We start from the raw sequence: 27,091 nt of genomic DNA on the forward strand, positions 1-27,091 counted from the left end.
TACGCTTGCGCTGTCCCATTTCCATATCCTCTCTTATCCAACTTTTCCTTAAAATCATGAATGTTTCTTGCACAAACCACCTCCTCCTCCAATCCATTCCATAGCTCAATGCTTCTGTGTGTGTGTGTGTGTGTGTGTGTGTGTGTGAGAGAGAGGGGGTTGAGAGAGAGAGAGAGAATATGTATGTACAGTGTACCATCTTCCTCTCAACAGGGAAACATATTCTTGCCAAACTGGAGAAGTACTTCACCAAAAATGCTCCAGACAACATGGGACCGAACATGACCAGTCCACTCTGAGTTGACTTATAACTGAACATCCGACACCACCACTATCAGCATCTGCCGCAGCCACCACCAGCACCACCACCTCTACCATCACCACCATCATCACCATCGTCATCACTACTGCTCCACTACTAGGAAAACAACGAGGAGGCAGTAACGGCTTATAAGTTAAGGCTCGGAATTTTTTGGGAGTTTTGTAGCAAGATGAAGGTGTGAACTAACAAAGGTAGAAAGAGAAGAAAATAATACAAGTTTGTCTCATTTTGTTTCGTTTCGTAGCGGTTCTGAGTGTCGTTGCTTCTCCCGCCGCAAAGCAAAGGCTCCTCCATCACATAGGAAAATAAAAGAAGTTCGATGGCTCGAGAATGCATGTGGGGTTAAGTTTAATTATTACAGTACTAGTTCCCCCCTTCCCCCCTTTTTCCTATCCATTTTTTAATAGGAAAACAATGAATTTTCATTTTTTTGTCTTTTAAGATGAAACGTTGTTCATTCGTTGTTAATGAAGAATTCAAAAGGGCTCAGCATCTCCCCCTCCCACGAAGAAAAAATGGTAGAGGTTGTTAGGTCATTGACGTATGATTATTGACCTTAAGCATTGCTGTGAGGTGTCTTGGGATACGCAGTATTTCGCCCTTCTCCGTGTTCGGTCAAAATATTATTTCCTTTGAGAAAGCCATCAGTCGTTATTTTTTTATTTATTTTTTTATTTTTACTTTATTATTTATTTATTTTTTGTCAAATCAAATGGAGCTTGAAAAAATTACAAATTTGCCACTAGAAGATTTTTTAACAACAGGCAACATCAATTTATATCATAATTTTTGTCATTATTATTGTTATTTTTATTATTATTACTTAATCATTACTATAATTATTATTATTATTATTATTATTATTAATATGGTCGTCATGATGAATATCCTTGTTATTTTTACTTGGTGTGTCCTTAACGCATAGTAAGTATTGAGCTAGGCTCCTGTAGTGTCTCTATAGAGCATGTTATCATACTCTGGGCTTGCAGCTGTTTGCATGATTTATTGCTGTAGTCAGCTTTACCCATGTATATCAAATTTAAATCTTGGATATATTAACTGTTTGCCACTTTTTACCCCCAAATTGGTGAATGTCAGTAACGTAACCATTGTATTTTTCTCTATATTTTTTCTTTGGTATTAGTAGTGGTGTGTAATGCTAGTGTGTCTAGAGCTGCGTTTGCCTTCCTTGGAGTGAGCAAACAAGGCGTTACTCAAAACAGTGTCAAGCCACATACAGTGCAGAAAGCTCCCACCCCAGGCTAAGGCTTGTACTTAGTGCCTCTGTTGGACCACCATTCACAAGGCACTTAATCCCCCTCAGGGCAAGCTTATACTCAGTTTGTCTGTTGGACTACCTATTCTCGAGGCACCGATACATTGGCTCTCCAGTGGACCAAGGAAATCAGTGCAGTAACATCAAATTCTTTGTAAACAAGAGAGTAATCAGTCCAAAGAAGACCTGTTATGATTTCCTTATCTACCAATAGCTATAAAGATCAGGAAGAGCCTTTTGGTGTGTCTTAGGAAACTGTTATCATGGGAAAGTATCAGCCAAGGCCGAACAAATTTTGCATCTATCCTAGTAGTTAACAGACGGTCTCTTCTTGGTGTTCCCGAGGAGAGAATAGTCCTGAGCATCACAAGAACTATAAGACAAATGTAAAGGAAGAGTTTAAATCCTTACAGCTATAAAACAGTTGAAAGAAGGAAGTTAAACCTTTAAAAAAAAGGGGAGTTTCTATCTGCCAAAAATAGGTCAATCCACAATTAGGTTCAGCAGCATTTGTTACCCAAGCAGGAGTGAACAAAACACATCTGTCCCCTCCAGCTGACTGAACTACTGGCCGGCTGAAAGCTTTGAAAAGTGGGAGTTTCTATCTGCCATGTCACCAAAATCGAGTCCATTCACTAGTAGGTTCAGCAGAATTGCCACCCAAGCAGTTGGAGTGAACGACACGTCCCCTCCAACTGTCTGAACACTACTGAAAGCTTTCTTGCTATTCTGTGAGTCGCTGAGGTACTGGGACTGCATTATCTAGCCTTTGTGCTCTAATGCATTGTAAAATTAAATGTACATTCTATCAACTGGTGTATATGTATATGTATATGTAAATTTACTATATATATATGTATACACACACAAAGGTAAAAAGTTTGCTGATATGTGTAATTAATAATAATGGGCATTACTGTAAATCTGTACAGGTGAATATTCTATATTTTCTTACTTGTTTGTGTGTTTGTATGTCAAGTCAGTGTGATGCTAACGACAACCACCACCACCACCACCACTACCACCACCACACCACCACCACCACCACACCACCACCACAACCACCACCACCACCACCACCACCACCACTACTACTGCTGTGGGCAAGGCATACAGTTAGCCCCCATGGACGGACCATTGCCACAGAGAAAAAGTAATAGAAAGAACTTGTTGTACGGGGAGAAAGCCAGTCACCCTTATCATCCATAGAGGACTACAGTAAACCCTCTATTGAAATTTGTCAAACCATATAAATCTACCAACCATTTTTGATTTGTTGAATCACTTAGACCTAACAAAATTTTGTTCTCCATTTAATGAAATGGAATTGGACCAAAAGATTTTTAATTCTATTAACGAGGTGGATTTGTTGATTCATATAAACCTACTGAACATTTCTAATGCATTTATAGAGCCTCTTATTGACAATACTAAGAGCCACACAAACCTGCACAAAATTTTCTGCCTTTATTTGATACTATATGTTATTATTTGAGAAAACTTTCTCCAAACAGCAAGCTTCAACCAAAAAAAAAATATTGCTGTGACCAATATCTTTTACTCCTATTTGATACAGTACACCTTGCACTTATTAATACTTCTGGACATAAGTTGGTGTTTCACCCAATTGGTCTGTTGAATAGAGAGGTTACTGTTTGCCACAATGCAGGACACTGGCACATTACATTGCTTTTGAGGAATTAAGAAAATAAATGTCCTATGGATATCATGATACATTTGAATCAAGATTTGCCAATTATGAATTTTACAATGCCCTCAACTTCCTTCCCTCCACTGTTCCCTTCGCCTTCACTCCTCTTCCTTAGCCTGCCCTAAGTTACCATCCCCTTCCTTTCACTCTCCTCTCCTTCCCATCCTCTTCCTAACTTTTATCCTCGCACCTCCCCATCCCTCTCCCAATTCATGTAATCTGCTCGGAATCTCACGTCCTGAAGGATAAAGAGTGGCTGGCTGACTCCCAATGCTGGCACATGGCTAGAGGAAGATGCAGTGTTAATATATCTCTGTTAATTGTGTATTATTCATATCCCTAATAGCTTATTGCAGGCTGGAACAGGCCCTTTGTTTATATTGTAGAGTCAACCCCAATGCCCCGTATCCCAGTCCCCCTTTACCAAAAAGACGACTGTTCTACCGAGGTCAAATTTGTAAATTCTGTGAATATTATTGACTTTTTTGTGAGGCCAATGTTCTGGCATGTAACATTTTGTAATAAATTAGTGTACAGAAGAAGACGATGATGTGTACATTTGGAATATGTACCTTTTGTAAGTGCTACTATATAATTTGTACAGTCTCCACAAAGTGATATAATGAATGACGAGGTGTGTTAATGCGCATTATTGTATAGTAAATTGTAAATATAATGATGACGATGAAGCAAGATCTTATAATAGCTTGGCCTGTACCTGCCTGTACCCAGCATTAGTTGTATATTGCATATGTAGATGTAATTTTTCTTGTAAAACTGTATTTTGTATATGTCTCCTTAGCTAACAATAGTCGGTGTAACATTACTGTCTTTGATCTCACAACAACACTCTGGGGGATGGTGTGAAATGTAGCTACATACATACTGTTTCTTGCTGTTTTATAGCTAACCAACCACCATTGTCATCACTGTCTGCTGCATTCATTGGTGAAGATGCTGCTGTAAACCCTCTGTTTAGGGAACCCCCATTATTTGGTTTGCTTGTGTATTTTTTATATCTAGGTACTTTTTCTTACTTCTTATGGTAAAGGAGGCAGGCCAAGGGCAATTTTGTTTCTTTTTTTAATTCAGTAAACAACCATTTTTATTTGATACATCGAGATTAACTACAGAAAACAATATTTTTTGCTTTCATTTAAAACACCTTGCATGTATCTGTATCTTGGGATGCATAGCCATGGTGCCCCCTCCAAATGGTTATTTGAATAGAGGGTTTACTGTGGCTTCAAAATATTCAGTAATGCGTCATAGTTTGTAGTGGAAATAATTGCCACTAAGAAGCAAGTCCAAATTTATTCACACTCCTCTAGTGCATACAAGCTCGCTCTCTCCTTGCAATTATTGGCTTTCTGGTTCTGTAATTGACTCTAATCTGACTTTTTCTCAAGGACTGAGTTGCCAAGTACCAATGGTCCCATTTTTCCCAAGCTCTGGTGTGGTATCAAGGGTGTCCATTTAATTCTCTCATACTTTTGTGGTTCTTAACGAGTGTCGTACAGACTCATGGAATTTTTTTTTTTTTTTTTTTTTTTTTTTTGTCGGGTTGAATTTTCTGAGGGAACTACTATTACTACTACATTTTGGGGACTCCAATTTTCTTGTCAGTCATACTGTAGTGGATTGTTAACTTTAACATGGGTAATACCTTTCTTTGGTTGTACTAAAACTACAATAACTTCCACTTTTGAGGGTCTTATGAATCAAACTTACCTTAGACTTGGGAGTCGTACTTGAAGGTGAGGCTGACTTTTACACGGTGCATATGGTTGCAGCCACTCTGTGGTGTTTACATCAGAGCTTGAATCAAAAGGGAATGTAATGTTACTTTGCAACTATATCCTTGAGAAGTAATCCCATTACGTGGAACTTTAAATTGTAAAATGTAGACTTTCTCAGATTGGTTTAACAAAGAAGAGGAAGTTGATTAGAGAATCCAGTAGTCATAAGTCTGTACATCAGTGTACATTTTTTCATATGTTTGTAACCTTTATGTTTAAAAGCCTTAGTATTAGTCGTACATACATACTACTACATGCGATTTGGGTCTTCAAGCTCTGGCACTGCTGCTTTGTTTTAATATAATTGTGTTCATGTATAATTATTTGGCTTCCTAATGTTTTGTTGATCTTTTTAAAGTGATTCACATTATGGAGTTAATGTGTCAATTTCTTCCGTTTTCTCATATGAGTAGTAAAAGTTGTTGTTGTTGACGGCAGAATAGTAAGCAGCAGCAGCAGTAGTAGTAGTGTTAATAGTTGTACAGTAAACCCTCTCTTGAGCCTCTGTTTGGTGAAAATGCAAATTACCAAACAATATAAACCCACCTGTACTCAGTTGTAAGTACAAGTGTAAACAATATTTTTTGTTTTTATTTGATACCCTTTTCTCATATTTTAATGAAACTCCATTTTTAACAATTAAAATCAATATTTAAAAAAAACACTAAACAATATCTTACTTTTTATTTGCTACAGTACCGTGTGCCTCTATCAATACCTTGTGATACAACATGGTTTCCCTCAGTTAGATTAATAGAGGGTTTACTGTAGTGTTGGTGGTAGTTTTTACAGTAGTAGTGGTTAGTGGCATAGGGGAGGAGTCTGCTAATTGGCTGCAGGATTCAGTGTTTTGGAAATGGCACAGGTGGTGGATACATGAATTTAGGCCAATGATGTGGGCAGTGAGAAGTCAAGTGTTTAATTTCTTGTGATATTGGCCTGCATTCATACATTCAGCTTAGTTGCAGTCAGTTACCAACAAGTGAAACAATGCAGAAGGATGTCATTCATGAGTGATGGGAGGAAGTTGCATGAAATTCAAGTATTGTTTCAGTGGAATTAACTTGCCTTCATTGCAGATGTGTATATAGCATTTGACAATACCGTCAGACAGAAAAAAAAGTGAATTTGAATCATAGTTAAAAGAAGAGATTTGCATAAAATCAATATTATGGCCCTCGGTCAGTGTCTCCTGTTCACTATATATTCAATCAATTTGTATTAGATGGGTCTTACTGTATTTTGTTATTCCTCATGGGGGTCGTGTCCCCCACATGAGGGGTCGTGTCCCCACTGCCTGCGCCACTTCCACTGCTGCTACATATGTCAGGGCAAGAATAGCTTTGCAACAAAAAGATGCCATAACAACAACATTCTCTTTCGTTCCTTGTTGCCATCTTGGAAACTGCCACATTAGCATGTACCTATTTTCATTTTTCAGAACTGTATTATATGTAAAAATATATGCAATATGTATAAAATGGAGTGAAGCATTCCATTTGAAACATCCAGTTAGATTTTTAAAGTTTTTTAATCAATGCCAAATCAATGCTCTGGTTAGTATATCTCCGCCAGCAGTGTGTGTTTGTGTGTGTACACACACACACACACACATTATATATATATATATATATATATATATATATATATATATATATATATATATATATATATATATATATATATATATATATATATATATACTAATAATGAGTAGGGTGGAGGTGTGTCGTGGTCATTCCGTCGTCATCCCTGGTGGTGCTGCTGCTGCTGCATTCCCCTAAAGTCTGGCATCCATTTCTCTGTGATCCACATCTGCATCTGTATCCATATTTGTATCTGTGGCATAGTCTATGGTGTGCAGTAAGTAGGTTTTCAAGATCAACTTACTTGTCTTTCAAGGTGAAATGATTTTAAAGGGAGGAGAGGTGTTACAGCTACTGCCACAGCCACAGCTGTTGTAGGATCAGTGGACGCTTCTCGGCCTTTACCCAACACTTCAGGTTTTTCACAGAAGCTCTTATGAATGTTGACGTGGCTATAGCTCATGGACAAGTGGATGCCTGGCATAACTCTTCGTCAACAAAACTGGTTCTTGGCTTCGCTCTGTATCTTTTTGCATCTTGCCTTGGAGGTTCACTCCTGACCCAAATCTGGGATTTTGTTTTTAGAAGCTCTCACTGTTTTGCGGTATGTCACTGGAGTGTCGACAATATAGTTTATTGATCCACAAGTTATAATGATTTTATATATCGAACCAAAATATCGTTCTTTGAGTTGGTTATGGCACTTAATTAACTATTGGAAATAGTAAGGCAACTGTAAATTCCAAAAGTTGTAATTTGTTTTTAAATATTTTTTAGTATTTATTATTTTATTGTTTGCCATTATACATGAATGCAAGAAGTACGGCAACTGTGGACTCCAAAAAGCTGTGATTTTGCTGCAAATGATGCAAAAGTTTTTATTTATCGCCACTGTGTTAATATCAAGAGAGTGCCTTGCCTCATGAGGGTGCCTGCAGCAGAAGTGCCAAGGGAGGAGAAGAGACCAGGCACAGCTAATGTATATACTTGCATAAAAGTCTATCTCGCATTAAGATCCCCCCCCCTTTCCTCCTCCCTATTCAATGGAGAAATAAATTTTATGGCTTAGAAAGTCATGCCCATGCAAAGATTAACTCCCTGAACTTGGCCTTCAAGAAATTTTTCAAAAATTTAGAAGAGTATACATGGTACTCTTGTAAGAGTCAAACCCTAAACTCGGTCTCAAAAGTAATCATTCAAAATCTTACTTTTATAAGAGTATGTACGCATAAGTTGTTTGACCGGCTTTTGGCGGACTTGGGCTGGTTTGCAAGATCCTTCTCGTTCTCTTGTACGTGTTTAGGTACATTAAAAAAAAAAGGGAAAAAAAATGTGGCTTTGTAATTTCATGGCAGTTTGTAGTTGCATGGTTGTCATTTCTTTCTATCTTTCTTTCTTTCTTTATTATATCTGGAAAATGACATCCCCATATACTTTGTTATTGGTTCTGTTATGAAAAAGGTTTCTCCTGACTTCGGTTCACAACATTGTTGTTATTATCATTACTATTTCCGTATTTCTTTATATTACATTTTGGCACTCGAGCAGTATATATTGTTAGCATTAGGAGGAATACAATATGCAGGAGCAGCCAGCCCAGGGGCTTAATTAATAAACCTGTCTTTATATTACTTCAGCATTATTCTGTGATGTACATGCTGTATCATATGTAATGGTAAACTCCATTAATAAACTTTCTGTAATGTGAACAAGGCTTTCTATTGAGAATTAATTATATTAAAAGGCAGACTTTGTGGGTAATGTTACAGAGTTCAGGTAGATTTTTCATTTTTGTTCCTGAAGTCCTGGACTTTTTTTTTTTTTTTTTTTTTTTTTTACAGCAAGGGAGGCAGCTCATGGACAAAAAGGCCCACAAGATGCTGCTCCAACTAAAGAAAAGAGAATGAGAAGCCATGAGAGGTAAACTTCGGGTGGAGAGGTGTTTTGATACCCTCCTCTTGAAAGAAGTCATAGGTAGGAGGAAATACAGATGAAGGATGTTCAAGAGTTTACCAGCAGAAGGGATGAAAGAATGAAGATGCTGGCTGACTTGCATAAGGGATTTGAACAGAATAGGGATGAGCAAGAGTGGAAAGTTGTGCACTATGAATGTCATCAGATTTATCTCTAATAGTTTGATACACACAGTTAGCAATACAGATGTCGATGAATTAATTTCTATCAGTATAATTCATTATCTTAATAATAGATGAGGGCTTTAATTGGAATTCAAACTCAGTTTACTGCACAATGAAACAAATTGGGAATCGACCAATGAGTGAGCGAGACCATTACCTTAGCAAGTCAGCGAGTCCCACCCTAAAAGATATTCTGCAACAGGTTACAGGACACTGACTATAATGAATGCTTCTTTCTATAGAAATAAAGTAATAAAAATATGAAACTGGTACTAAAATCAGGATCATAACTGCAAACAGCTGTTCAGCTGATAAACATAAACAAACTGGAGTTCTGGCAGTATGGCTGGGCAGATACTGGTACTAACAGCACTGGATATAGGACACAGTAGCGGTACCAGACTGTTACGTATGTAATATATATATTACCATGTATAATGAATGTATGACTGTGTCAAAACACAAGCTCAGTACTGGTGGGTACTGCCACCGATATATTCAGTATTCTAGAGGTCATCATACATGCATACAAATACATGTATGATGACCTGTCAGAATTAAGAATGCTGAATATTGGCCTGGGACTGGTAATGAGCAGTCTGGTACCGTTACTGTGTCCATGTTGCATTGATTTAGCCACACTATACTCAACACTTGGATCTGTTACACTTTTTCACCTTCTCATTTATAAATGATTTCTTTCTTGATTTCTAAGAAAATCAGCTTTCTCATGACATTTCTAGATTACCTACATTCCGAAAGATATGCTATATCTTGCATTGGTCTCAGTTTTGACAGATCTAAACACAAGTGAGGCTGAGACTCTTGTTTTCTGCACATGAATCTGTAGGAATGTTCAGGATCTCGATGAGTAATCATCCTCTCGAAGCCAATAGAGTTTGAGAATTTGTGTTTACAATTCTGGCTACTCTGTGATACCACAGCTGGGTAATTTAAATGTAAACACTGAGATACTATCATATTATACAATTTTGTATTGTCTTTCTTGGTCAGCCCCAAAAGAACAGCAATCTGTGTCATACCTTTTAGAAGGATCAAACCAGTGTCTGTGCCATCATCAACAAGTACTTCCAAAGAAGCTTCTACATCCACTGGAGAGGATCCAAAGCAGTTATCACAGGAGTCAGAATTTTCCACAAGGTCATAATTACAGTACTTGCATACTGTTTTCATAGTTGCTCTTATAATCTTCTTAATCCTGGCATATATCATAAATGTGTTGTTTCTGAAGGAAATGTTCCTGAGAGTAAAATATGCAGACTTCAGGAATGTGGAAGGTGAATCAGTTTGCAAAGTTTGTTCAGATTCAGGGACTGAGAGAGGTATGATGCGTGTGAAATCTGAACTTATGAGGTACACATTTTTGCTGGTTTTGGCAACCATTCTTCTCACATCAGTAGCGAGAATTCTGACTCCCGGAAGCACAAAGAGAGGGTAACCCTTCATATAGTAATTTGTGGAGCATGTCACATAAAGCCATACCTCAGTCTCAGGGCTATTTTCATCTTGAAGCAGTAACTTAAAATTCATGCTTCCTGGAACACCTATGTGGTATTCATTACAAATATTAAGGGGAATTTCACATACTTCAGACCTGAATTTGGGGCTATCAAATCTTTTGCACAAGACCGTTCCACTTATGGTGATGAGTTCCGAGTCATGACCTTCCCTTTTTACTTGCTGTACAGTCACTTCACCACAGTTCATAGTCTCAGAGGATACTTTTGTCATCAATATTTCAGCAGGAAGAAGTAAGCATTCATGTTCTAAAAAGTTCTTCATCGACTGAAATGCCTGAGACTTCTTTAGGGCAATTTCAGGCTTCAGTGAAGGTGGTATCCTTAATTCACACTCGTCCCCAACTTCAAGCAGCGGGTACAAGTTAGCACTTTCTCCAGAAAACTCAACAACCCTCTGCCATTTTTCTAATACCTCTCCCTTGAGTCCCAGCTTCATTATGGTTGTCATTCCCCAAAATAGCTTAATGTCCACAAACTGAGAGAGAGGCAGTTCTTTCAGTTTGCTGTGGCGGAAGTTAAGAGCGCTCTTTGACAAAAGTTTGAGCCTGTATCTGTTTGATTCTTCTGGCAATGAAGGAGTAGCTTTAGGTTCTTCTAATAGAAAAAAATCTGAGTCTTTCACTACTATGTAGAGCTTTTGAACATCTGGATCATTTTTGATTTTGAAAAAGAATTCCTTGACAACATAGTAATCAAAAAGTGCCACTGTGCTGCCAAGTTTACTAGCAGCCATACCTGCATTACCTATAATTATAAGACCCATTGACATGTCTTTCTGCATCAACTGTAACACTCCACCATGGTCACCAGTTAACTTCCCTACCAACACTAAAGGAGTTTCCTTCTTTTGACTAATAGAAAAATCCCAAAAATCTGAAAACTGACTACCTTGTTGACTCAGGTCAATGGTTATGTCACCCACCACTTGATGTCCTCCGTTTGATGAACTCTGCGAAGCATTCTGGGTTTGGTCTGGTAGGATGTTGTTCAGGGTTGCAAGGTGAAATGGGGGCGAGTCCTGTAATCAAACAAAAATATAAAATAATACATGATCTTCCTCCATTTGTATATACAATCATACCTCAGTGTACAAGTTTAATTTGTTCCGGAATTTTGCCTGTACACTAAAACACTCGTAAACCAAAATGAATTTCCCCATTGAAATGAATGTAAATCCCATTAATGCATCCTATATCTCAAAAAAATATTTATATAAAAATAATTTTACATGTTATTTTATCCAGAATTAACCCTTCCGCTCCGGGTGTCCTCTTGGAAGGATGCGCTTAAAATTCCTGCCCACTGCTGAGCCAATTATGGTGCTGCATTCAAGGCCACGCAACCACAGCACTACACACATGAAGGATTACTCAGTACTTGTGTTTTAAAAATTCACAAAAAAGTAGTAATTCTCATCCAATCTGAAAACTATTATAACTGTACATTTTCTATTACATTATCTAAAACCTGATCATGTATTTGTGCCTCCACTTTTTTTTTTTTTTTTACAGCAGAGGGAGGAAACAGCTCAAGGGCAAAAAAAAGGAAACAATAATGAAAAAAAAAATAAAAAATAAAAATAAATAAATAAAGCCTGCAACTCACTGTTCCTACAAAAGAGTTAAAAGGAGTAACCGAAAGATAGGTCAATTTTGGGAGGAGAGGTGTCCTGATACCCTCCTCTTGAAAGTTCAAATCGTTGGCAGGAGGAAATACAGATGAAGGAAGATTGTTCCAGAGTTTACCTGCGTGAGGGATGAAAGTGAAAATGCTGGTTAACTTGTGCATAAGGGATTTGGACAGTAAAGGGATGAGCTTGAGTAGAAAGTCGTGTGCGATGAGGCCGCGAGAGGGGGGAGGCATGCAGTTAGAAAGTTCAGAAGAGCAGTCAGCGTGAAAATATCGATAGAAGATAGAGAGGCAACATGGCGGTGGAATTTAAGAGGTAGAAGACTATCAGTAAGAGGAGGAGAGCTGATGAGACGAAGAGCCTTAGACTCCACTCTGTCCAAGAGAGTTGTGTGAGTGGAGCCCCCCCACACGTGAGATGCATACTCCATACGAGGGCGGATAAGGCCCCTGTATATGGATAGCAACTGTGCGGGGGAGAACTTATATTCAAACACCACACTGCCACCAACACGCACCTGCATTAGACCACAGTTACATTTATGGTCTGGCTGCAGGAATTCTTCCACCAAGGAACGTGTTTTTTTCATCATAAGGTTCCGTCTTTTGGCTTCATTCAAGAGTGAGGTCATTATGTACGACCCACCAGCAGCAGTCTGGCTGAATTGATAACAACAATTAATTCCCAATACATACCGTAGCCTAGTCTTTTAACATTCACAAAGTCAAATACCACATAAGACAGAAAATTAAGGCTAAAGGGAATAAAGTAAAGGATGAAAAAAAATAATTTGTAATACTGCTATGCACAAGACGAGATGCTTTAGACTGAATTATGTATATCAAGGAAAAAACACTGACAGCACAATGATGTTCAAGACCACATATCACATTTGCATCACAAAGAAAATAAGCTATCTGACACTCTCCATAAATTAGTACCAAGTAACATCCAGAGCAGAGGACAAACTGGCAAGAAGTACTCAAAGACAATAGCTCTGTAACATTAAATACCTTTGACAGATATGGAATCAACAAAAAACTTTGAATGCCTTTAATCATGCCAAGCTTCTAAGCAGCAAAAGATACTTATGAATAAATGTGACATTCAAATATCACCTTTGGATTGAAAATGACACCAAAAGATGCCATCTGATATACATTTAATGCTGAACCATCCAGATACAGCTCTGGTTATAAATTACAGACAGATCTCATTTCAATGACTGATGTATACTAAAGGTGCTGTTACACTAGCACATTTTCCGTCAATATTTTCCATCAACTTCCAGAAAATTGACAACTTTTTTTTAAGGCGCTGTTACACTACATTCAACTGTCCGTCTGCACTGCTTCCGTCACATGTAAACAAAACACCATGGCCCCGACACACAGACAAGCATATTCCTCCTACTCATCCCCCCTCTGACTCCTTTATGCCTGTTATTAAGATTCTTCCTAATGATGTTTTCTATGCCCTCTCTGGCCTCAACTCTCAGAAGGCTTATGGACCTGATGGAGTGCCTCCTATTGTCCTTAAAAACTGTGCTTCTGTGCTGACACCCTGCCTGGTCAAACTCTTTCGTCTCTACCTATCAACATCTATCTTTTCTTCCTGCTGGAAGTATGCCTTTGTACAGCCTGTGCCTAAGAAGGGTGCCCGCTCCAATCCCTCAAACTACCGCCCAATAGCTTTACTTTCATGTCTATCTAAAGCTTTTGAATCAATCCTTTACTGGAAGATTCAAAAGCACCTTTACACTTCTAACCTTCTATCTGATCGCCAGTATGGGTTCCGCAAGGGGCGTTCTACTGGCGATCTTCTTGCTCTCTTAACTGACTCTTGGTCATCCTCTCTTAGCCGTTTCGGTGAAACTTTCTCTGTTGCGCTAGACATATCGAAAGCCTTCGATAGGGTCTGGCACAAGTCTTTGCTTTCTAAACTGCCCTCTTTCGGATTCTATCCCTCTCTCTGTTCCTTTATCTCCAGTTTTCTTTCCGGCCGTTCTATCTCTGCAGTGGTAGACGGTCACTGCTCTTCCCCTAAACCTATCAACAGTGGCGTTACACAGGGCTCTGTCCTATCACCCACTCTCTTCCTGTTATTCATCAATGATCTTCTTTCCATAACAAACTGTCCTGTCCACTCATACGTTGACGACTCCACTCTGCATTATTCAACTTCTTTCAATAGAAGACCCTCTCAACAAGAAGTACACAACTCCAGACTGGAGGCTGCAGAACGCTTAACCCCAGACCTTGCTATCATTTCCGATTGGGGCAGAAGGAACTTTATTTATTTATTTATTTATTCATTTTTTTTTACAACAAAGGAGGCAGCTCAAGGGAACACAAAAAAATGATAATAAAAAAAAGCCCGCTAATCGCTGCTCCTAAAAAAAGAATCAGAAGAGGTGGCCAAAAGCAAGGTCAGATTCGGAATTTGTGTCCTTCAATGCCCCCAAAACTCAATTTCTCCAACTCAACTCGACACAATCTTCCAAACACCTATCCCCTATTCTTCGACAACACTCAGCTATCACCATCTTCAACACTAAACATTCTCGGTCTATCCTTAACTCAAAATCTCAACTGGAAACTTCATATCTCCTCTCTCGCTAAATCAGCTTCCTCGAGGTTGGGCGTTCTGTATCGTCTCCGCCAGTTCTTCTTCCCCGCGCAGTTGCTATCCATATACAGGGGCCTTGTCCGCCCTCATATGGAGTATGCATCTCACGTGTGGGGGGGCTCCACCCACACAGCTCTTCTGGACAGAGTGGAGGCTAAGGCTCTTCGTCTCATCAGCTCTCCTCCTCCTACTGACAATCTTCTACCTCTTAAATTCCACCGTGATGTTGCCTCTCTTTCTATCTTCTATCGATATTTCCACGCTGACTGCTCTTCTGAACTTGCTAACTGCATGCCTCCCCCCCTCCCGCGGCCCCGCTGCACACGACTTTCTACTCATGCTCATCCCTATACTGTCCAAACCCCTTATGCAAGAGTTAACCAGCATCTTCACTCTTTCATCCCTCACGCTGGTAAACTCTGGAACAATCTTCCTTCATCTGTATTTCCTCCTGCCTACGACTTGAACTCTTTCAAGAGGAGGGTATCAGGACACCTTGATCTCCTCCCGAATTTGACCTTGCTTTTGGCCACCTCTTCTGATTCTTTTATGGTAGCAGCGATTAGCGGGCTTTTTTTATTATTGTTTTTTTTGTGCCCTTGAGCTGCCTCCTTTGTTGTATATATATATATATATATATATATATATATATATATATATATATATATATATATATATATATATATATATAAAAAAAAACTATCGCCGCTATCAACGTGATTAGGTGTTTAACCCTTGATTACTATCATTGTCCGGAATCCCGGCATGGGTGGTTAATTTGCGTCGTGGAAGGAAATCTGTTAGACCTATGATGCTCTACGGCCATGACATTTCAGTTAGCATTCTGCCCTTGGTGCATGAGATGCGTTTGTATTTTTCCCGTGCTTAATTCCTGAACTGTTCCCAATTGTCCGGAATTCCGGACACAATAGTAATTATAATATATCAAGTATAATGCAGGCAATAGGGCTTCCGAGGCTGGAACATTTCGGGGGACGTGTGAACTCCACGTTTGGCACAACTAAACACAGTCAGCCAACACTGTCTGGCAGGGGTGCCTTCATTAGGGAAAGGTAGCGGGTTTTTTTAAAGTTTAACACATTTTTTTTTTGTAATGTTATTTTTGGGTAATATGTTAAGTTTATAGGTCATAGAATTCAGAATGTATTCTAGTTTAAGTAAAAATTTTGTAATTAAACTTTGTATCATTCCTATATGTGTTTTCAAGCCCGCAAAGTTTGTCCAGAATTCCAGACATTGATAGTAACCACGTTAGTCCGACAACGATAGTAATCTAGGGTTAATGAAGCTGAGACGAGCCCATAAAGAGTGGCAGGTACGGGAAAATAAGCGTTTGGCCGTGGAGAGTGGGAGGGGGAGCGGCGTGATGTTTACATCCGCAAGGGCCATCTTGGCGGTGGTGTCGGCAATGTTGTTGCCTTGTATGCCTGAGTAGGAAGGCACCCACTCCAGGGTGATCTCCCACCCCTCAGTGAGCCATGACTTATTGCAAGGTCTTCAAAGAGAGAGAAACACATGGAGTGCATCACATGTAAACAAGGTCTAGTCACATGAGAAACTGTAGGCTTTTATGACATTACATTATAAAATGTAACTACATGTGTAATTGCTTTATTGAATAGTTTTACTTATATTAAATAGTTGTATTCTTGCTTTTCATAAAAAACAGTGGTTTACTTTGCATATTTCCTCATCATCCACAATGGATTCTGATTTTATTAAAAAAGTTGTTGACAACTTTCCATTTGCAGACGGTCATGATTGTCTGACTCAAGACATCGGCGGAAAATGTGCTAGTGTAACAGCGCCTTAAGGGAATGAATAATGAACAAGAGAGTAGCATCCCCTGCACAGCAAACCAATCCCTCAAACAGGTCCTTTCTATTTGTAAATAATAGGAATGGATCAAATGCTTCTGAGAGGCACACCAGAATGTATATTAAACATGCTACTATAACTACCATTCACACAGGGTCATGACAGAAAGAGGAGGGCTGGCCACTCCCATGCAGCAAAGCTTCAAGGAGAGGCCATCAGGGTCGACAAGATCAAATGTGACAAAAGTCCACCTATACTAGTTAGTTCAGATTTTTTATCCAGTGCAGTCTGACGTCAGTCAGTCAATAATGTTTAGGTTTTTCCTGTATGCAAATTGGCAAAGTGAAAACAACAGAACTATCCATAAACCTAGAAAAATGTTGACACAAGACTCTCAAAGACTTTTGATATGATGGGATCAATGGATCATATTCATCCTTACCAGGTGTCACCAGCGACCTGGTCTTAGGGGCCACGAAGCTTGAATTATTAATTCAATTATCATAAATTACCTGTGTTTCTGGGTAAGAATTACACTTCAATACAATAAGTGATACTGTCGTTAATAAAAATGTAGTTGATCATTCTCGTTGTTTTATTTATTGGTAAACGAGAAAAATTAACCGACCGATGCAAGGTTCTCCTCTTTGAAAATATTTCTTACATGAAAGCCCTGTGAAATCAAGCAGAATATCTTTGTTTTGTCCACTCCATGTATTTACACTCCTGTATGGAAAACTGCATTTCTTTATGTTTTTCAAACATGTCCCCTTTCTCAATTTCTTGTTGTGCCTTCTTAGTTGCCTCCTACCTTCGGTCTCAATTAAATTATTTCTATCCGACACGTCCATTCCACTTGTATTCCTGTACAAAGCTATCAGGTCTCCTCTTTCTCTTCTTTCTTCAAGTGTTGGTAAGCCCAGTTCCTTCAATATAGTCCTGTATGACAAACCCACATTCTCCTGGACACCATGCCCACATGCCAACCACTCAGCCACTGCCTCCCCAATTCTACTGTATTCTACATCCAACCATGCCTAACAAAAGGAAATCTACTTTATCTGCCAGTTCATCTAGATAGAAGGTAAGGGAAAATATAAAAAATAATGTTATGCATATACATACACACTGAATTTCAACTTATATTTGGAACAACTTACAACTGGGTGGTTAAAATGTAACTGGTTGAGAGTTGAGGACAATCTATATATACAGTAGAAATTCCACACCACATAAAGTGCATACTTTAAACAAAACTTACTTTGATAAGCCATGTGATGGAAGAATGCTGTGCAACTCCTCCTTGAGCCTCAGCAGCCACAGGAGTCCCTTGAGGCCCAGATTCAAGGAACGGACAGCATCAGTTACCCATGATATTCCTTCCGTTGCAAACGTCTTCAAAACAAATTTCCTGCTGAAAGTAGGTTCAAATAAATATTTAATAGTAAATAAACATGTTAACAGCTATAGTCATCATTCATTCTTTTAATATCCCTCTATTCACACACACACACAGTAACCACCACTGAACGAGCAGACGTCAGTGCAAGTGCTCCTGGATATTCGAGAGGATACAGGCTTACAGATGACCTTCAGGCCTAGGATGTGGCTGTGGGTTGGGGCAGATGCGTGAGTGCTGTCTCTCTTAAATGCAGTTTGGTCGTTTTGATAAATGAACGTTGAATCTCCTAATATGGAGACTTAAGCCAAAGGAAAGTGAGTCAAGGTATGCTCCACTTTGGATTCAAATAGTCAAAGAATTTCACATATTGGTAGTTAGGTGAGAGATAAACACCACAGACGTATTAAGTAATTGAATGACAGTTAAGTCTAAGCCAGGTGGTGGAAAATTCTGAAGAGTCAAGGTCGTGGGCACGAGAGCAAGTGATGTTGAACATGTAGACGCAGCATCCAGCTTTGGATTAAAATTCAGGATAGAGATAATAGGAAGGAACAGAGTAGAGATTACTGTCAGTAGCCTCAAAAACCTGTGTTTTGGTTAGTTGGGGTTTAGAGTTGGAGAGGTGGTGTTCCATAGAATGGAAATTAGTGCAAGGACTGCAAATGTTGCAGTGATGAAGAAAAGTTGTAAGAGTTTTCAAGATACCTTTTGGGTCTGTAGCCAAAAGTGTCTTCCGATCTGGGGGCATTTGTGACCCCCTCTACCATTGATAGGGACTGAGGCATCTGAGTTTCTGACTAGAATTTCGATGAGTTTCCTGTGAAATACAGCTGACTTTGAATTTCTATATAAAATTCTTGAGAAACTAGCGGTTAGGTGACCGTGTTCTCACGTGCTGGGGCGAGATTCACAGAGATGCACGCTAGTTGCCCACGTTAAAAGCTACGAACTAATGATTTACCCATCAACGTTGACTTCAGATTCACAAAACTTTTGTTTCTTCATAGTTAGAGGCCGCTGATTGGATGAGCGCCGTCAATGACGTCATCGGACTAGGCCACTCACAAGTGTGTTTTCAGAACTGTCAGCTAATCATAAGGCAGCCAGCCAGCTGCCTTCAGCTGCGGCTTCAAAACGACCCGTTCTCTCTCCACATTTTTTTTCCTTTTTACACAGTATGTATTTTGAGATAACAAGGGAGTAAAGTGGGGAAAAAGAGTCAGCTTCTCCACTTTTTCAGTGTTTTCAATACCCCGAGTTTTGCGATCCATGAATTTAGCGCTATACCTGCGGAATGAAGCAAGCGCGACACTCGGGAGGGTATTGTACATGTATCTTAATGTCACGCTTAGAATGGTTGTGTTGAAAATGGTGTTTATCAAGCACCAAGATGTTATTAGTGACATCATAATATAGGTTCAGAAGCATTTTTCATGAGTAAACATGTTAAAAGCTCAAAAGTCATACTTTAATCCACTAAACCATCAGAAACATGCAATTATTATTTATTTGGATCTTCAGTGGCAAAAATCTCAAGACAACTTTTAATATTAAACTTACCTCTCATTTACAATGTGGCTTTGACCACAGCACACCAGTGCAACTTTCTCCTTTTCAATAGTATAATGACACCTAAAAATCTTAATATTGTCTCCAGGTGTCAAACATTTATACAAATTTGAATGCTCAGATGTACTTGATGATGAAGCCTCTGAACAGTGACTGGCATCTTTTGCATCAGCAGATTCCTCAGACTGGCCTTCACTCCACAGCTCTCCGGTCAAGTCTTTGAGGAAGGTTGTGTACAGCTTCATGTTGTTGCTCAGAAGATAAATTCCAGCTTCAGCATCAATAACTTCACTCACTTTAGCCTGGAATATCAAAAAATATGAAAAGTAGCAGAATCAGAGCTTTTAAGTGAGAGGTAAACTGGTGATGAGCAAAGAGATATTTATGGCCACCCTTAAGGTGAGAGTACGCCGTCGAACATCAAAATAAAAATTGAAAATATTTGAAATTGAGTTATATGTTGTTATATAAATTATATGAGCCTGTGTTTCAGCAAAGTCTTTCTCTTACACAGCAATAAAGTAAAAATTAGAAGGAAAGATAATGCTGTTGAAGAAGATGCAGTGAGATAAACATATATGTATCAATACAAAGGATTGAAATTACACATACAAAGATGAGCTAGGCAAGAAGAAAATGGTTTCCTGTTGCACTTGCTCAAAAACCTCTAGTCAAGTTGCTGATGTATGTCATCAAGCTGTATCAGTATAAAACACAATACCTTGCATGAGAGGACTTGGGACTGCATTGATCTGTAATGTTCCTTCATTTGGTCCACCTGCAGCTCCTTCTTGTGTAATCGTTCCAGACTAGAGCGGCAGCATGTCTTATACACATGCAGAGACTGGCTGCCCTGTCATTAAAGAAGACTTCATTAACTTCATTGCATTATTATTACCATGTCATCACTAATCATCATAACTGTATTTCATGCCAAAAAAAGAGTAAGGGTACATAAAGGTAAAGTTGGAATATGCGTCAGACACATAGACATGGAGTGCAGCACAGCAATCAAGATTACGTGCAGTAGAAGTGAAATATATGAGATGCGTGTGGTGTTTCAGGATGGGATGGAGAAAGTAATGAAAACATGTAGTATGAGGTTTGGTATGGGTGTGACAACAAAGGGGGTGGAAAGTGGAATGGTTGAATGGGTGACATGCACTACACCATGTCCCTAATTTAGAAGCAATGCCCATTCCCCAAAATTTGCTCGTAGTAAAGCAAAAATTTGTTAATCTGAATGAATTTTCCCATTTAATTCCATTATAGACATTGAGATGCATTCCTGTGTGCATTTCAGTCTATGTACATTTGTACAAAGGAGGAAATTTCAACAGGCTGTGGCGAGGGCGAGGCAGCCGCTTCCGTAGGTGTTGACGGATTAAGGTGGTGAGTGGTAAAGCTAGCGAGACTGGGCGGGGGCTCACGTGATCAACTTTGCCCAGGCAGCTCACGAGCCCCCAAACACCTTGACATCATGCCTGACCAAGCAGTTTTTGGCAAGTGAAGAATTATTACCTCGGCGGTTCACCGACTCGACCCCGAATCAAGTAGTTATGTATGAATAATTTCCCAAGTGCAATTTCTCCATCTTCATACTTTGTATTACAGAAGGTAATTCTATATATATATATATATATATATGTATATATATATATATATATATATATATATATATATATATATATATATATATATATATATATATATATATATATATATATATATATATATATATATATGTACTATATATATGCAAATTCCCGACAACTTGTACTTACTAAGTGTATATTCTCTTGGTGTAAGCATTTAATACTGTAAGTAGCAGCTACTTCAATATGTTTGTGCCATTCTTGAAGTTTTGGTTCCTTCACCAGTACATAGCAAGTTTTTCCTTCGGTATCAAGCCTTAGGAAAAGCTGGTACCCATCTGACAGCCTGCAAATAAAAGCCTTAGTTAGGCATTATCATCATTGCAAGGAATCTCAATTCCCCTATATTAAATCTGGAATAAAAAAATAAAGAAAGATCTGTCCACCCTCATGTCCTGCTTCTTTCAAGAGCATCCCTTAAGGGGATGGGTGTGGCAACTGACAAGACTGTCACAGGTTCACCGTGTTTATACACTCCTTATCTATCTATATCTCTGATGCCTTGTTCACTCACTGGAACTTCCCTCCAGAGGGTGGCCACGGCAGAAGTGTCTCCATCTCTCTCTGTTCCGGCACTCCCTCTCAGCACACTCAATCCTGCTACTTCCAACTCTCTCGCTCCAATACTCCCTCCCTCTACTGATCCATTTCACAGGTGGTTTTCTCCTGACACCCCCTCCCTCAACCCTTCCCTCATACACTCTCTTCACAAATTCATTCTCCTTCATCCTCAATATGTGTCCAAACCATCTCAATGCACCACACTTCACACATTACACCACTCCACACTCCAGTCCTCTCACTGTCACACCCATACCAAACCTCTCATCCATGCTTTCCTTACTTTCTCCATCCCATCCTGGAACACCACATAAACCTCTTATATATAACTCATTTCCACAACACATATTCTCATTTGCTGTGCTGCATTCCATGTCCACGTCTCTGATGCGTACGACAGAGTTGGCAGGATAAAACTGTTCCTTAATCTCTTCTTTACCTCCATGCTCACACTTCTTCCTCTCATAACTCTCTCCAACACACCTACTACCTGTCTGCCCTTCACTGCTCTTTCCCTCACCTCACCTTTCATACTTCCATGCTTACATAAAACTGTCCCTAAATATCTAAACTCAGTCCCCTCTTCCATTCTCTCTTCCCCCAGCCTTGTCCTACATTTCTTTGAGCTCACTGCTCTAACTCTGTATGACTTTGCAAAATTAATGGTCTGCTCTCTTTCCCTCTCAAAAGGTCTATTGAGATGTTCAATAAGCTCAAAATTGTATGAAAAATAAGCAAGTGGGCTAATTCTATGACACTGAATAGAAATAAAGCTTCATCCCACACCCATATTTTGTTGACCAAGGCTCAAGCTCTCATGCATACATCGAGATGAAGCCAACCACACATTTCCAAATAGGCATAACATGTACAGTGGAATCTACTCTCATCCAGTGTATTACAGGCCTTGACAGTCAGAGATTGCTACTGAGCTCAAAATTAGGTCAAAATAGTATGTCACCCAGCCACTGAGCCCATACTAGTACATCACCTGGCCTCCAAGGGCTAATTTCTTGATATATGGTCTAGGAGGTGGGGTGGGGTGGGGTGGGGGGTATACATGGAAGGATTTATCTCTATTTATTGCATTTTGGCAGTGGGGCACAGGTCAGGTTGGGTTAGGTTAAACTGTTAGATCAGGTTAAGTTAGGTTAATTTAGTTTAGATAGATTATTATGAACATTGAAATCTAAGATGGATATTTCAGTGAAGGGAGAATGTTAAGTTTAATTGTTTACAATATATATGTGTGATATGCTTTGTGCTGCACCATAAGAACTTTGTTGTCACCGGGGGTTGGACATGCTTCTGAAATTTTATCAAGGATGGTTTGCAGGAATCAGATGATTGAGAATGTACTTAGTTTCAAATTGTCCAAAAGAAAAAAATTGATATAGTTAATGAGTATTGACATTTATTAGGTGAGGAAGGGTAGTAGAGCATTACGTTTGTTAAGGCGAATATTTGATGCATGAATGTTTGCACAGATTTGACTGTACCAAGAATGGGAAGGGGGCCTGCATGGAGACTTGCCCAGAGGGATCCCTGAGGATGGCATTGTAGGGTGGGCAAGGCAATGCACCCCCTGCCACATGACCCCACTGACTGACTGATTAATTACTAACTACCTTCAATAGTGGTGATTCTCCTTCTGCAGTTACTTTACCTAAATGAGTGGCTGAGTGCAGAAATTGTCCCAGTGATGTCGACCATGATGACAGACACAGCTCGCAGAAAGTACAAGGTGACTCTCTTTGTTTTGTTGCCAGGCAAGTGATGACCCCACCACACAGGTTCCCAGAGTATGATGAGGTGACTCTCTTCTTGTTGATATCAGGCAAGTGATGACCCACAACATTTAGCTTCCTGAAGTATAAAGTTCTGTTTTTTTTTTGTTTTTTTCATCCCTGGAAAATTATCTGATAATTTGCTGATACAGGTTGAGAATCCCTTATCCAAAATGGTAAAATTCTAGTGTTTGCTCATACTCCCCCCTCCCCCCCAAACAAGCCTGGGGACCTGATGGGAATGCGGGGTTTCAGGTATTTTTTTAGTGGTGGTGGGGGGGGGGGATAAAAACTCCCTAGATCTAAGGAAATTCCCTAGATTTAGGGAATTTTTCCTCCCACCACTATAATAAGCGTTTGCGACGAATTTAGTGTTTCCCATACGAAAACCACGCACTCAGTGGAACCCCAAGCTTGTTTTGGGAGAGAAGCGTAGTGAACCCACCAAACGATACTCACCTCAACATATGGCGTGGCACCGGCGGCCATCTGTGCTCACATAAACGCCTCCACCACACTCATGCCCTCTCTCTCTAGTAGGTTGTCACCTCATCGCAAGGTTTCTGTCCTCCAAGTAGAGTCCGTGGCACCAAACACAGTGTATCTTCATTGTTTATCACTGACAGCCGGGATCCATCCAACACCGCGCCTTTAATAGTACTGCGGTTTGTGCAGGAAGTGCAGGCTCTCGAACCTCTTGCCCGAGCTCTTCGAACACGTGAATCCTTACTGACCAGATTTTGAATCTGCTTCACGGGCTCCTATTCCCAGTATACAAGGTGATTGTGGATATTGACTCCGCGCCTCCAGAATACGATAATACGCCTCCATATATCATAGTAAAAAAAAACAAAGTACTTAAAAGTGAAGAAGCCGAATTAATCCCCTTCTCCCAACGATCTTGGGGGACCTGCGTGAACTCGGGGTATTTGGGTGGGGGAGCATATTTAAACTACTCCAACCGAACTTTACGACCTGGTCTCACATGCGTGGGCTAATGGCTAACTAAGCGTACCATCGCTAACCAAGCGTACCATCGGTAATAGTATTAGGTAAAGGTGCGTGTTCTAAAAAAAATAATAACCACGCGTGGTGGACCTGGTCTCACATGCGTGGGCTAATGGCTAACTAAGCGTACCCTCGCTAACCAAGCGTACCATCGGTAATAGTATTAGGTAAAGGTGCGTGTTCTAAAAAAAAAATAACCACGCGTGGTGGACCTGGTCTCACATGCGTGGGCTAATGGCTAACTAAGCGTACCATCGCTAACCTAGCGTACCATCGGAAATAGTATTAGGTAAAGGTGCGTGTTCCAAAAAAAAAAAAAAAAAGATAACCACGTGTGGTGGACCTGGTCTCACCTAGCGTATCATTGCTAACCGGATCGTTGGCAACGCTGCTCATATTGCAATGGCGTTGCCATGTAAACACATCGTCCGTATGTATAATATGCCCTTAAGTACAATATGGAGGCGTAATATCGTATTTTCGAGGTGCGGAGTGATTTTCAATAATTACCTTGCGTGGTTTCCGTACGTTGTAAAAAAAAACCGGAATGTATGAAATTTCCCTACATCTAAGTAATTGTAAGGAATCTCCCTACATCTAGGGTATTTTTCAACCCCTCATAACTCAAAAACTATGCATTTGCGACGCATTTCATGTTTACCACCGCATTCCCCGAAGTCTCAATGGCCCCCTAGCCAATTTTGGTTGCGAGGGGTGAGTATGGGCAAACACTAGAATAATACCTCCAAAATTCCTGGGACCGAGAGTGCCGGCAGCTCACACCCTAGCCATAATTCACACCCTCTAGCATGACTATTTCACAACATATTGCAATGTGGATTCCACTGTGTTCAGTGATGTAAGAATATTCTATTAATACAATACCCATTATTCAAAGGTTAAAAATTTGACGTTTGCATGAGTATTTATTCCATGTTTTTGGCTTAACAGACCCTGTGTATATCCCATACTTACTTAACCTTCTGACATTACACCTTGGCCCTGACAGCGAGAGAGAGAGAGAGAGAGAGAGAGAGAGAGAGAGAGAGAGAGAGAGAGAGAGAGAGAGAGAGAGAGAGATAACCCATTTTTTAATCCAGTGCCCAGCTTATGCAAATGAAAGAAAGAAGATATTGCAAATAGAAAGACTCACTACAGAGGAAGAAGAAGACTTAATTGGAGAACTATTATTTAAAGAAGAGCTGATCGAAGAAACCAAGCCAGTGATATATGAAATGTGGAGAAAGAGAGAACAACAAAGAAAAATTCTAGACACGAACAACTGAAGAGCTGAAAACTGACCAGTGAAGATCATCAGGGAAGCGCCGATACAAAGGCCAAGCTTCCCGAACGACACCTGACCTGACCTGAGGTCGACACTGTGTGAAGCAGGACGCAACACATATCCGCTCAGCACCACGACCACTCACTCACCAGTGGGGTGCTGGGTGCGGAGTCCCTCTTCCTCTCGTGGGTGTCCTGGCGGGTGGGGGGCAATGTCCTTGGCCAGGGTGGGGGCGGCACGGACGGCCCTCCTTCTACTGCCCTTTGAATCGCCTGCTCCCGAGGGGCGCTTGATCTTGATGTCACAGTAGTAGCAGTAGTCGGTCGGGAGTTTAGTCTTTGTAACGGCACTCCCTGGTGTGTCTTTACTGTCCGGGTCTATTATTTTCCTCTATTTCTTTCGTTGTTTTTTCTCTTATTATCCAAAAAATTTGTACTGTTGCTTTTGTTTCTTTGGTGTGGTCATTTTCAAATAAAAATTCTCCAATGGCGTCGTCCTCTTCTTCTACGTATGGTTATTGCAGCCTTTCACATTTCTTCCTTTCCTCTGCATAGGCCGGGGTGGCTTGACGTTTCTCTCCAGATAGGCCTTTGTAACGGCAGCTCCTGAGAAGAGACTCGAGCAAAATTGATGGATTGATTTTCACATTTCCACATGCTCTCCAGGAACTCTTTCACTGCATCAATCACTCGTCCACTCGTCTCTCCACCACAGAGTTATATACATAGAGGGTTCCCAGAGCCTGAATTTTGAAGCAACTGGCCGCCATCTTAGGGTGACGAATGGCGAGACAGAGAAATTTAATATCACATAGTTATGTCTGCTGCTGCTATTATCAAGTTAGCAGCGCCTCGGCGATCCTCTGTCAGATAGACTTATTATTTTCTTGTCCATTTTTTGCCCCCTGATTATTGTTACATTGGTACATGTCATATACCACCTGAAACGGAAAAATGTGCTGAATGTGAAACTGTAAACGAAAATTAATGCAATAAAAAGTACATGAATGATAAGGAGTTTAAGCAAAAAAGGTGAACAAAAATGTTTATACACGACCATAATTTTTTTTCATTATTTTATTGTAGGTTTACCGAGGTGCAATAAATTTATGATCATGATATACAGCAATGTCTCATCAACACGATGATCGGCTCAGTTTTCCAAAATATCATAATGGTGGCTCGCTAATAGTGGTTAAGTGTGAACATGTGGAACCATGGAAAGGTCGCCAATCCGTCACCCTATGGCGGCCGACCACAGAGTCACAGGCAGGAGCAGTGGCTTCACCTCTCACCGTGGGAAGAGATTGGAGTTGAACCCTCTAGTATATAACTGTGCTCTCCACTCAGCAGTC

At 39.9% G+C, this 27,091-nt stretch overlaps 2 protein-coding genes and 1 long non-coding RNA gene across 10 annotated transcripts in view; 2 read left to right on the plus strand and 1 right to left on the minus strand.

Moving 5' to 3' along the window:
- The window catches only part of LOC127000348 (pumilio homolog 2-like), a 165,223-nt gene extending 159,535 nt beyond the window's left edge, over positions 1-5,688 (plus strand). For all 4 annotated transcript variants that reach the window (XM_050863966.1, XM_050863968.1, XM_050863970.1 and 1 more), the window contains one exon: positions 214-5,688. In XM_050863966.1, the coding sequence (XP_050719923.1) occupies positions 214-299 (86 nt within the window). In that variant the 3' untranslated portion in view covers positions 300-5,688. The remainder of the gene's footprint in view (positions 1-213) is intronic.
- On the minus strand, positions 3,430-26,719 carry LOC127000349 (uncharacterized). 5 transcript variants are annotated; one of them, XM_050863974.1, is made up of 8 exons: positions 25,887-26,711; positions 23,324-23,523; positions 21,226-21,382; positions 20,163-20,294; positions 19,433-19,743; positions 17,732-17,881; positions 12,521-12,662; positions 3,430-11,391 (listed from the first exon to the last, which is right to left on the minus strand). In XM_050863974.1, exons 2-8 carry the CDS (start codon positions 23,368-23,370, stop codon positions 9,577-9,579), a joined length of 2,754 nt encoding a protein of 917 aa, XP_050719931.1. In that variant the 5' UTR covers positions 23,371-23,523; positions 25,887-26,711; the 3' UTR covers positions 3,430-9,576. The 5 variants fall into 5 exon arrangements, with proteins under 5 accessions (XP_050719931.1, XP_050719928.1, XP_050719930.1 ...); XM_050863971.1 differs by having other exon boundaries at positions 17,732-17,884; positions 25,887-26,707; XM_050863973.1 differs by having other exon boundaries at positions 17,732-17,884; positions 25,883-26,707.
- On the plus strand, positions 24,241-24,780 carry LOC127000357 (uncharacterized). The gene is made up of 2 exons (XR_007753942.1): positions 24,241-24,496; positions 24,620-24,780. It is a non-coding gene; the product is annotated as an uncharacterized LOC127000357 (long non-coding RNA).
- Positions 26,720-27,091: the final 372 nt, after the last annotated feature.

This window comes from Eriocheir sinensis, chromosome 18, assembly GCF_024679095.1.
Source record: "Eriocheir sinensis breed Jianghai 21 chromosome 18, ASM2467909v1, whole genome shotgun sequence".
NCBI classification, from domain to species: Eukaryota; Metazoa; Arthropoda; class Malacostraca; order Decapoda; family Varunidae; genus Eriocheir; species Eriocheir sinensis.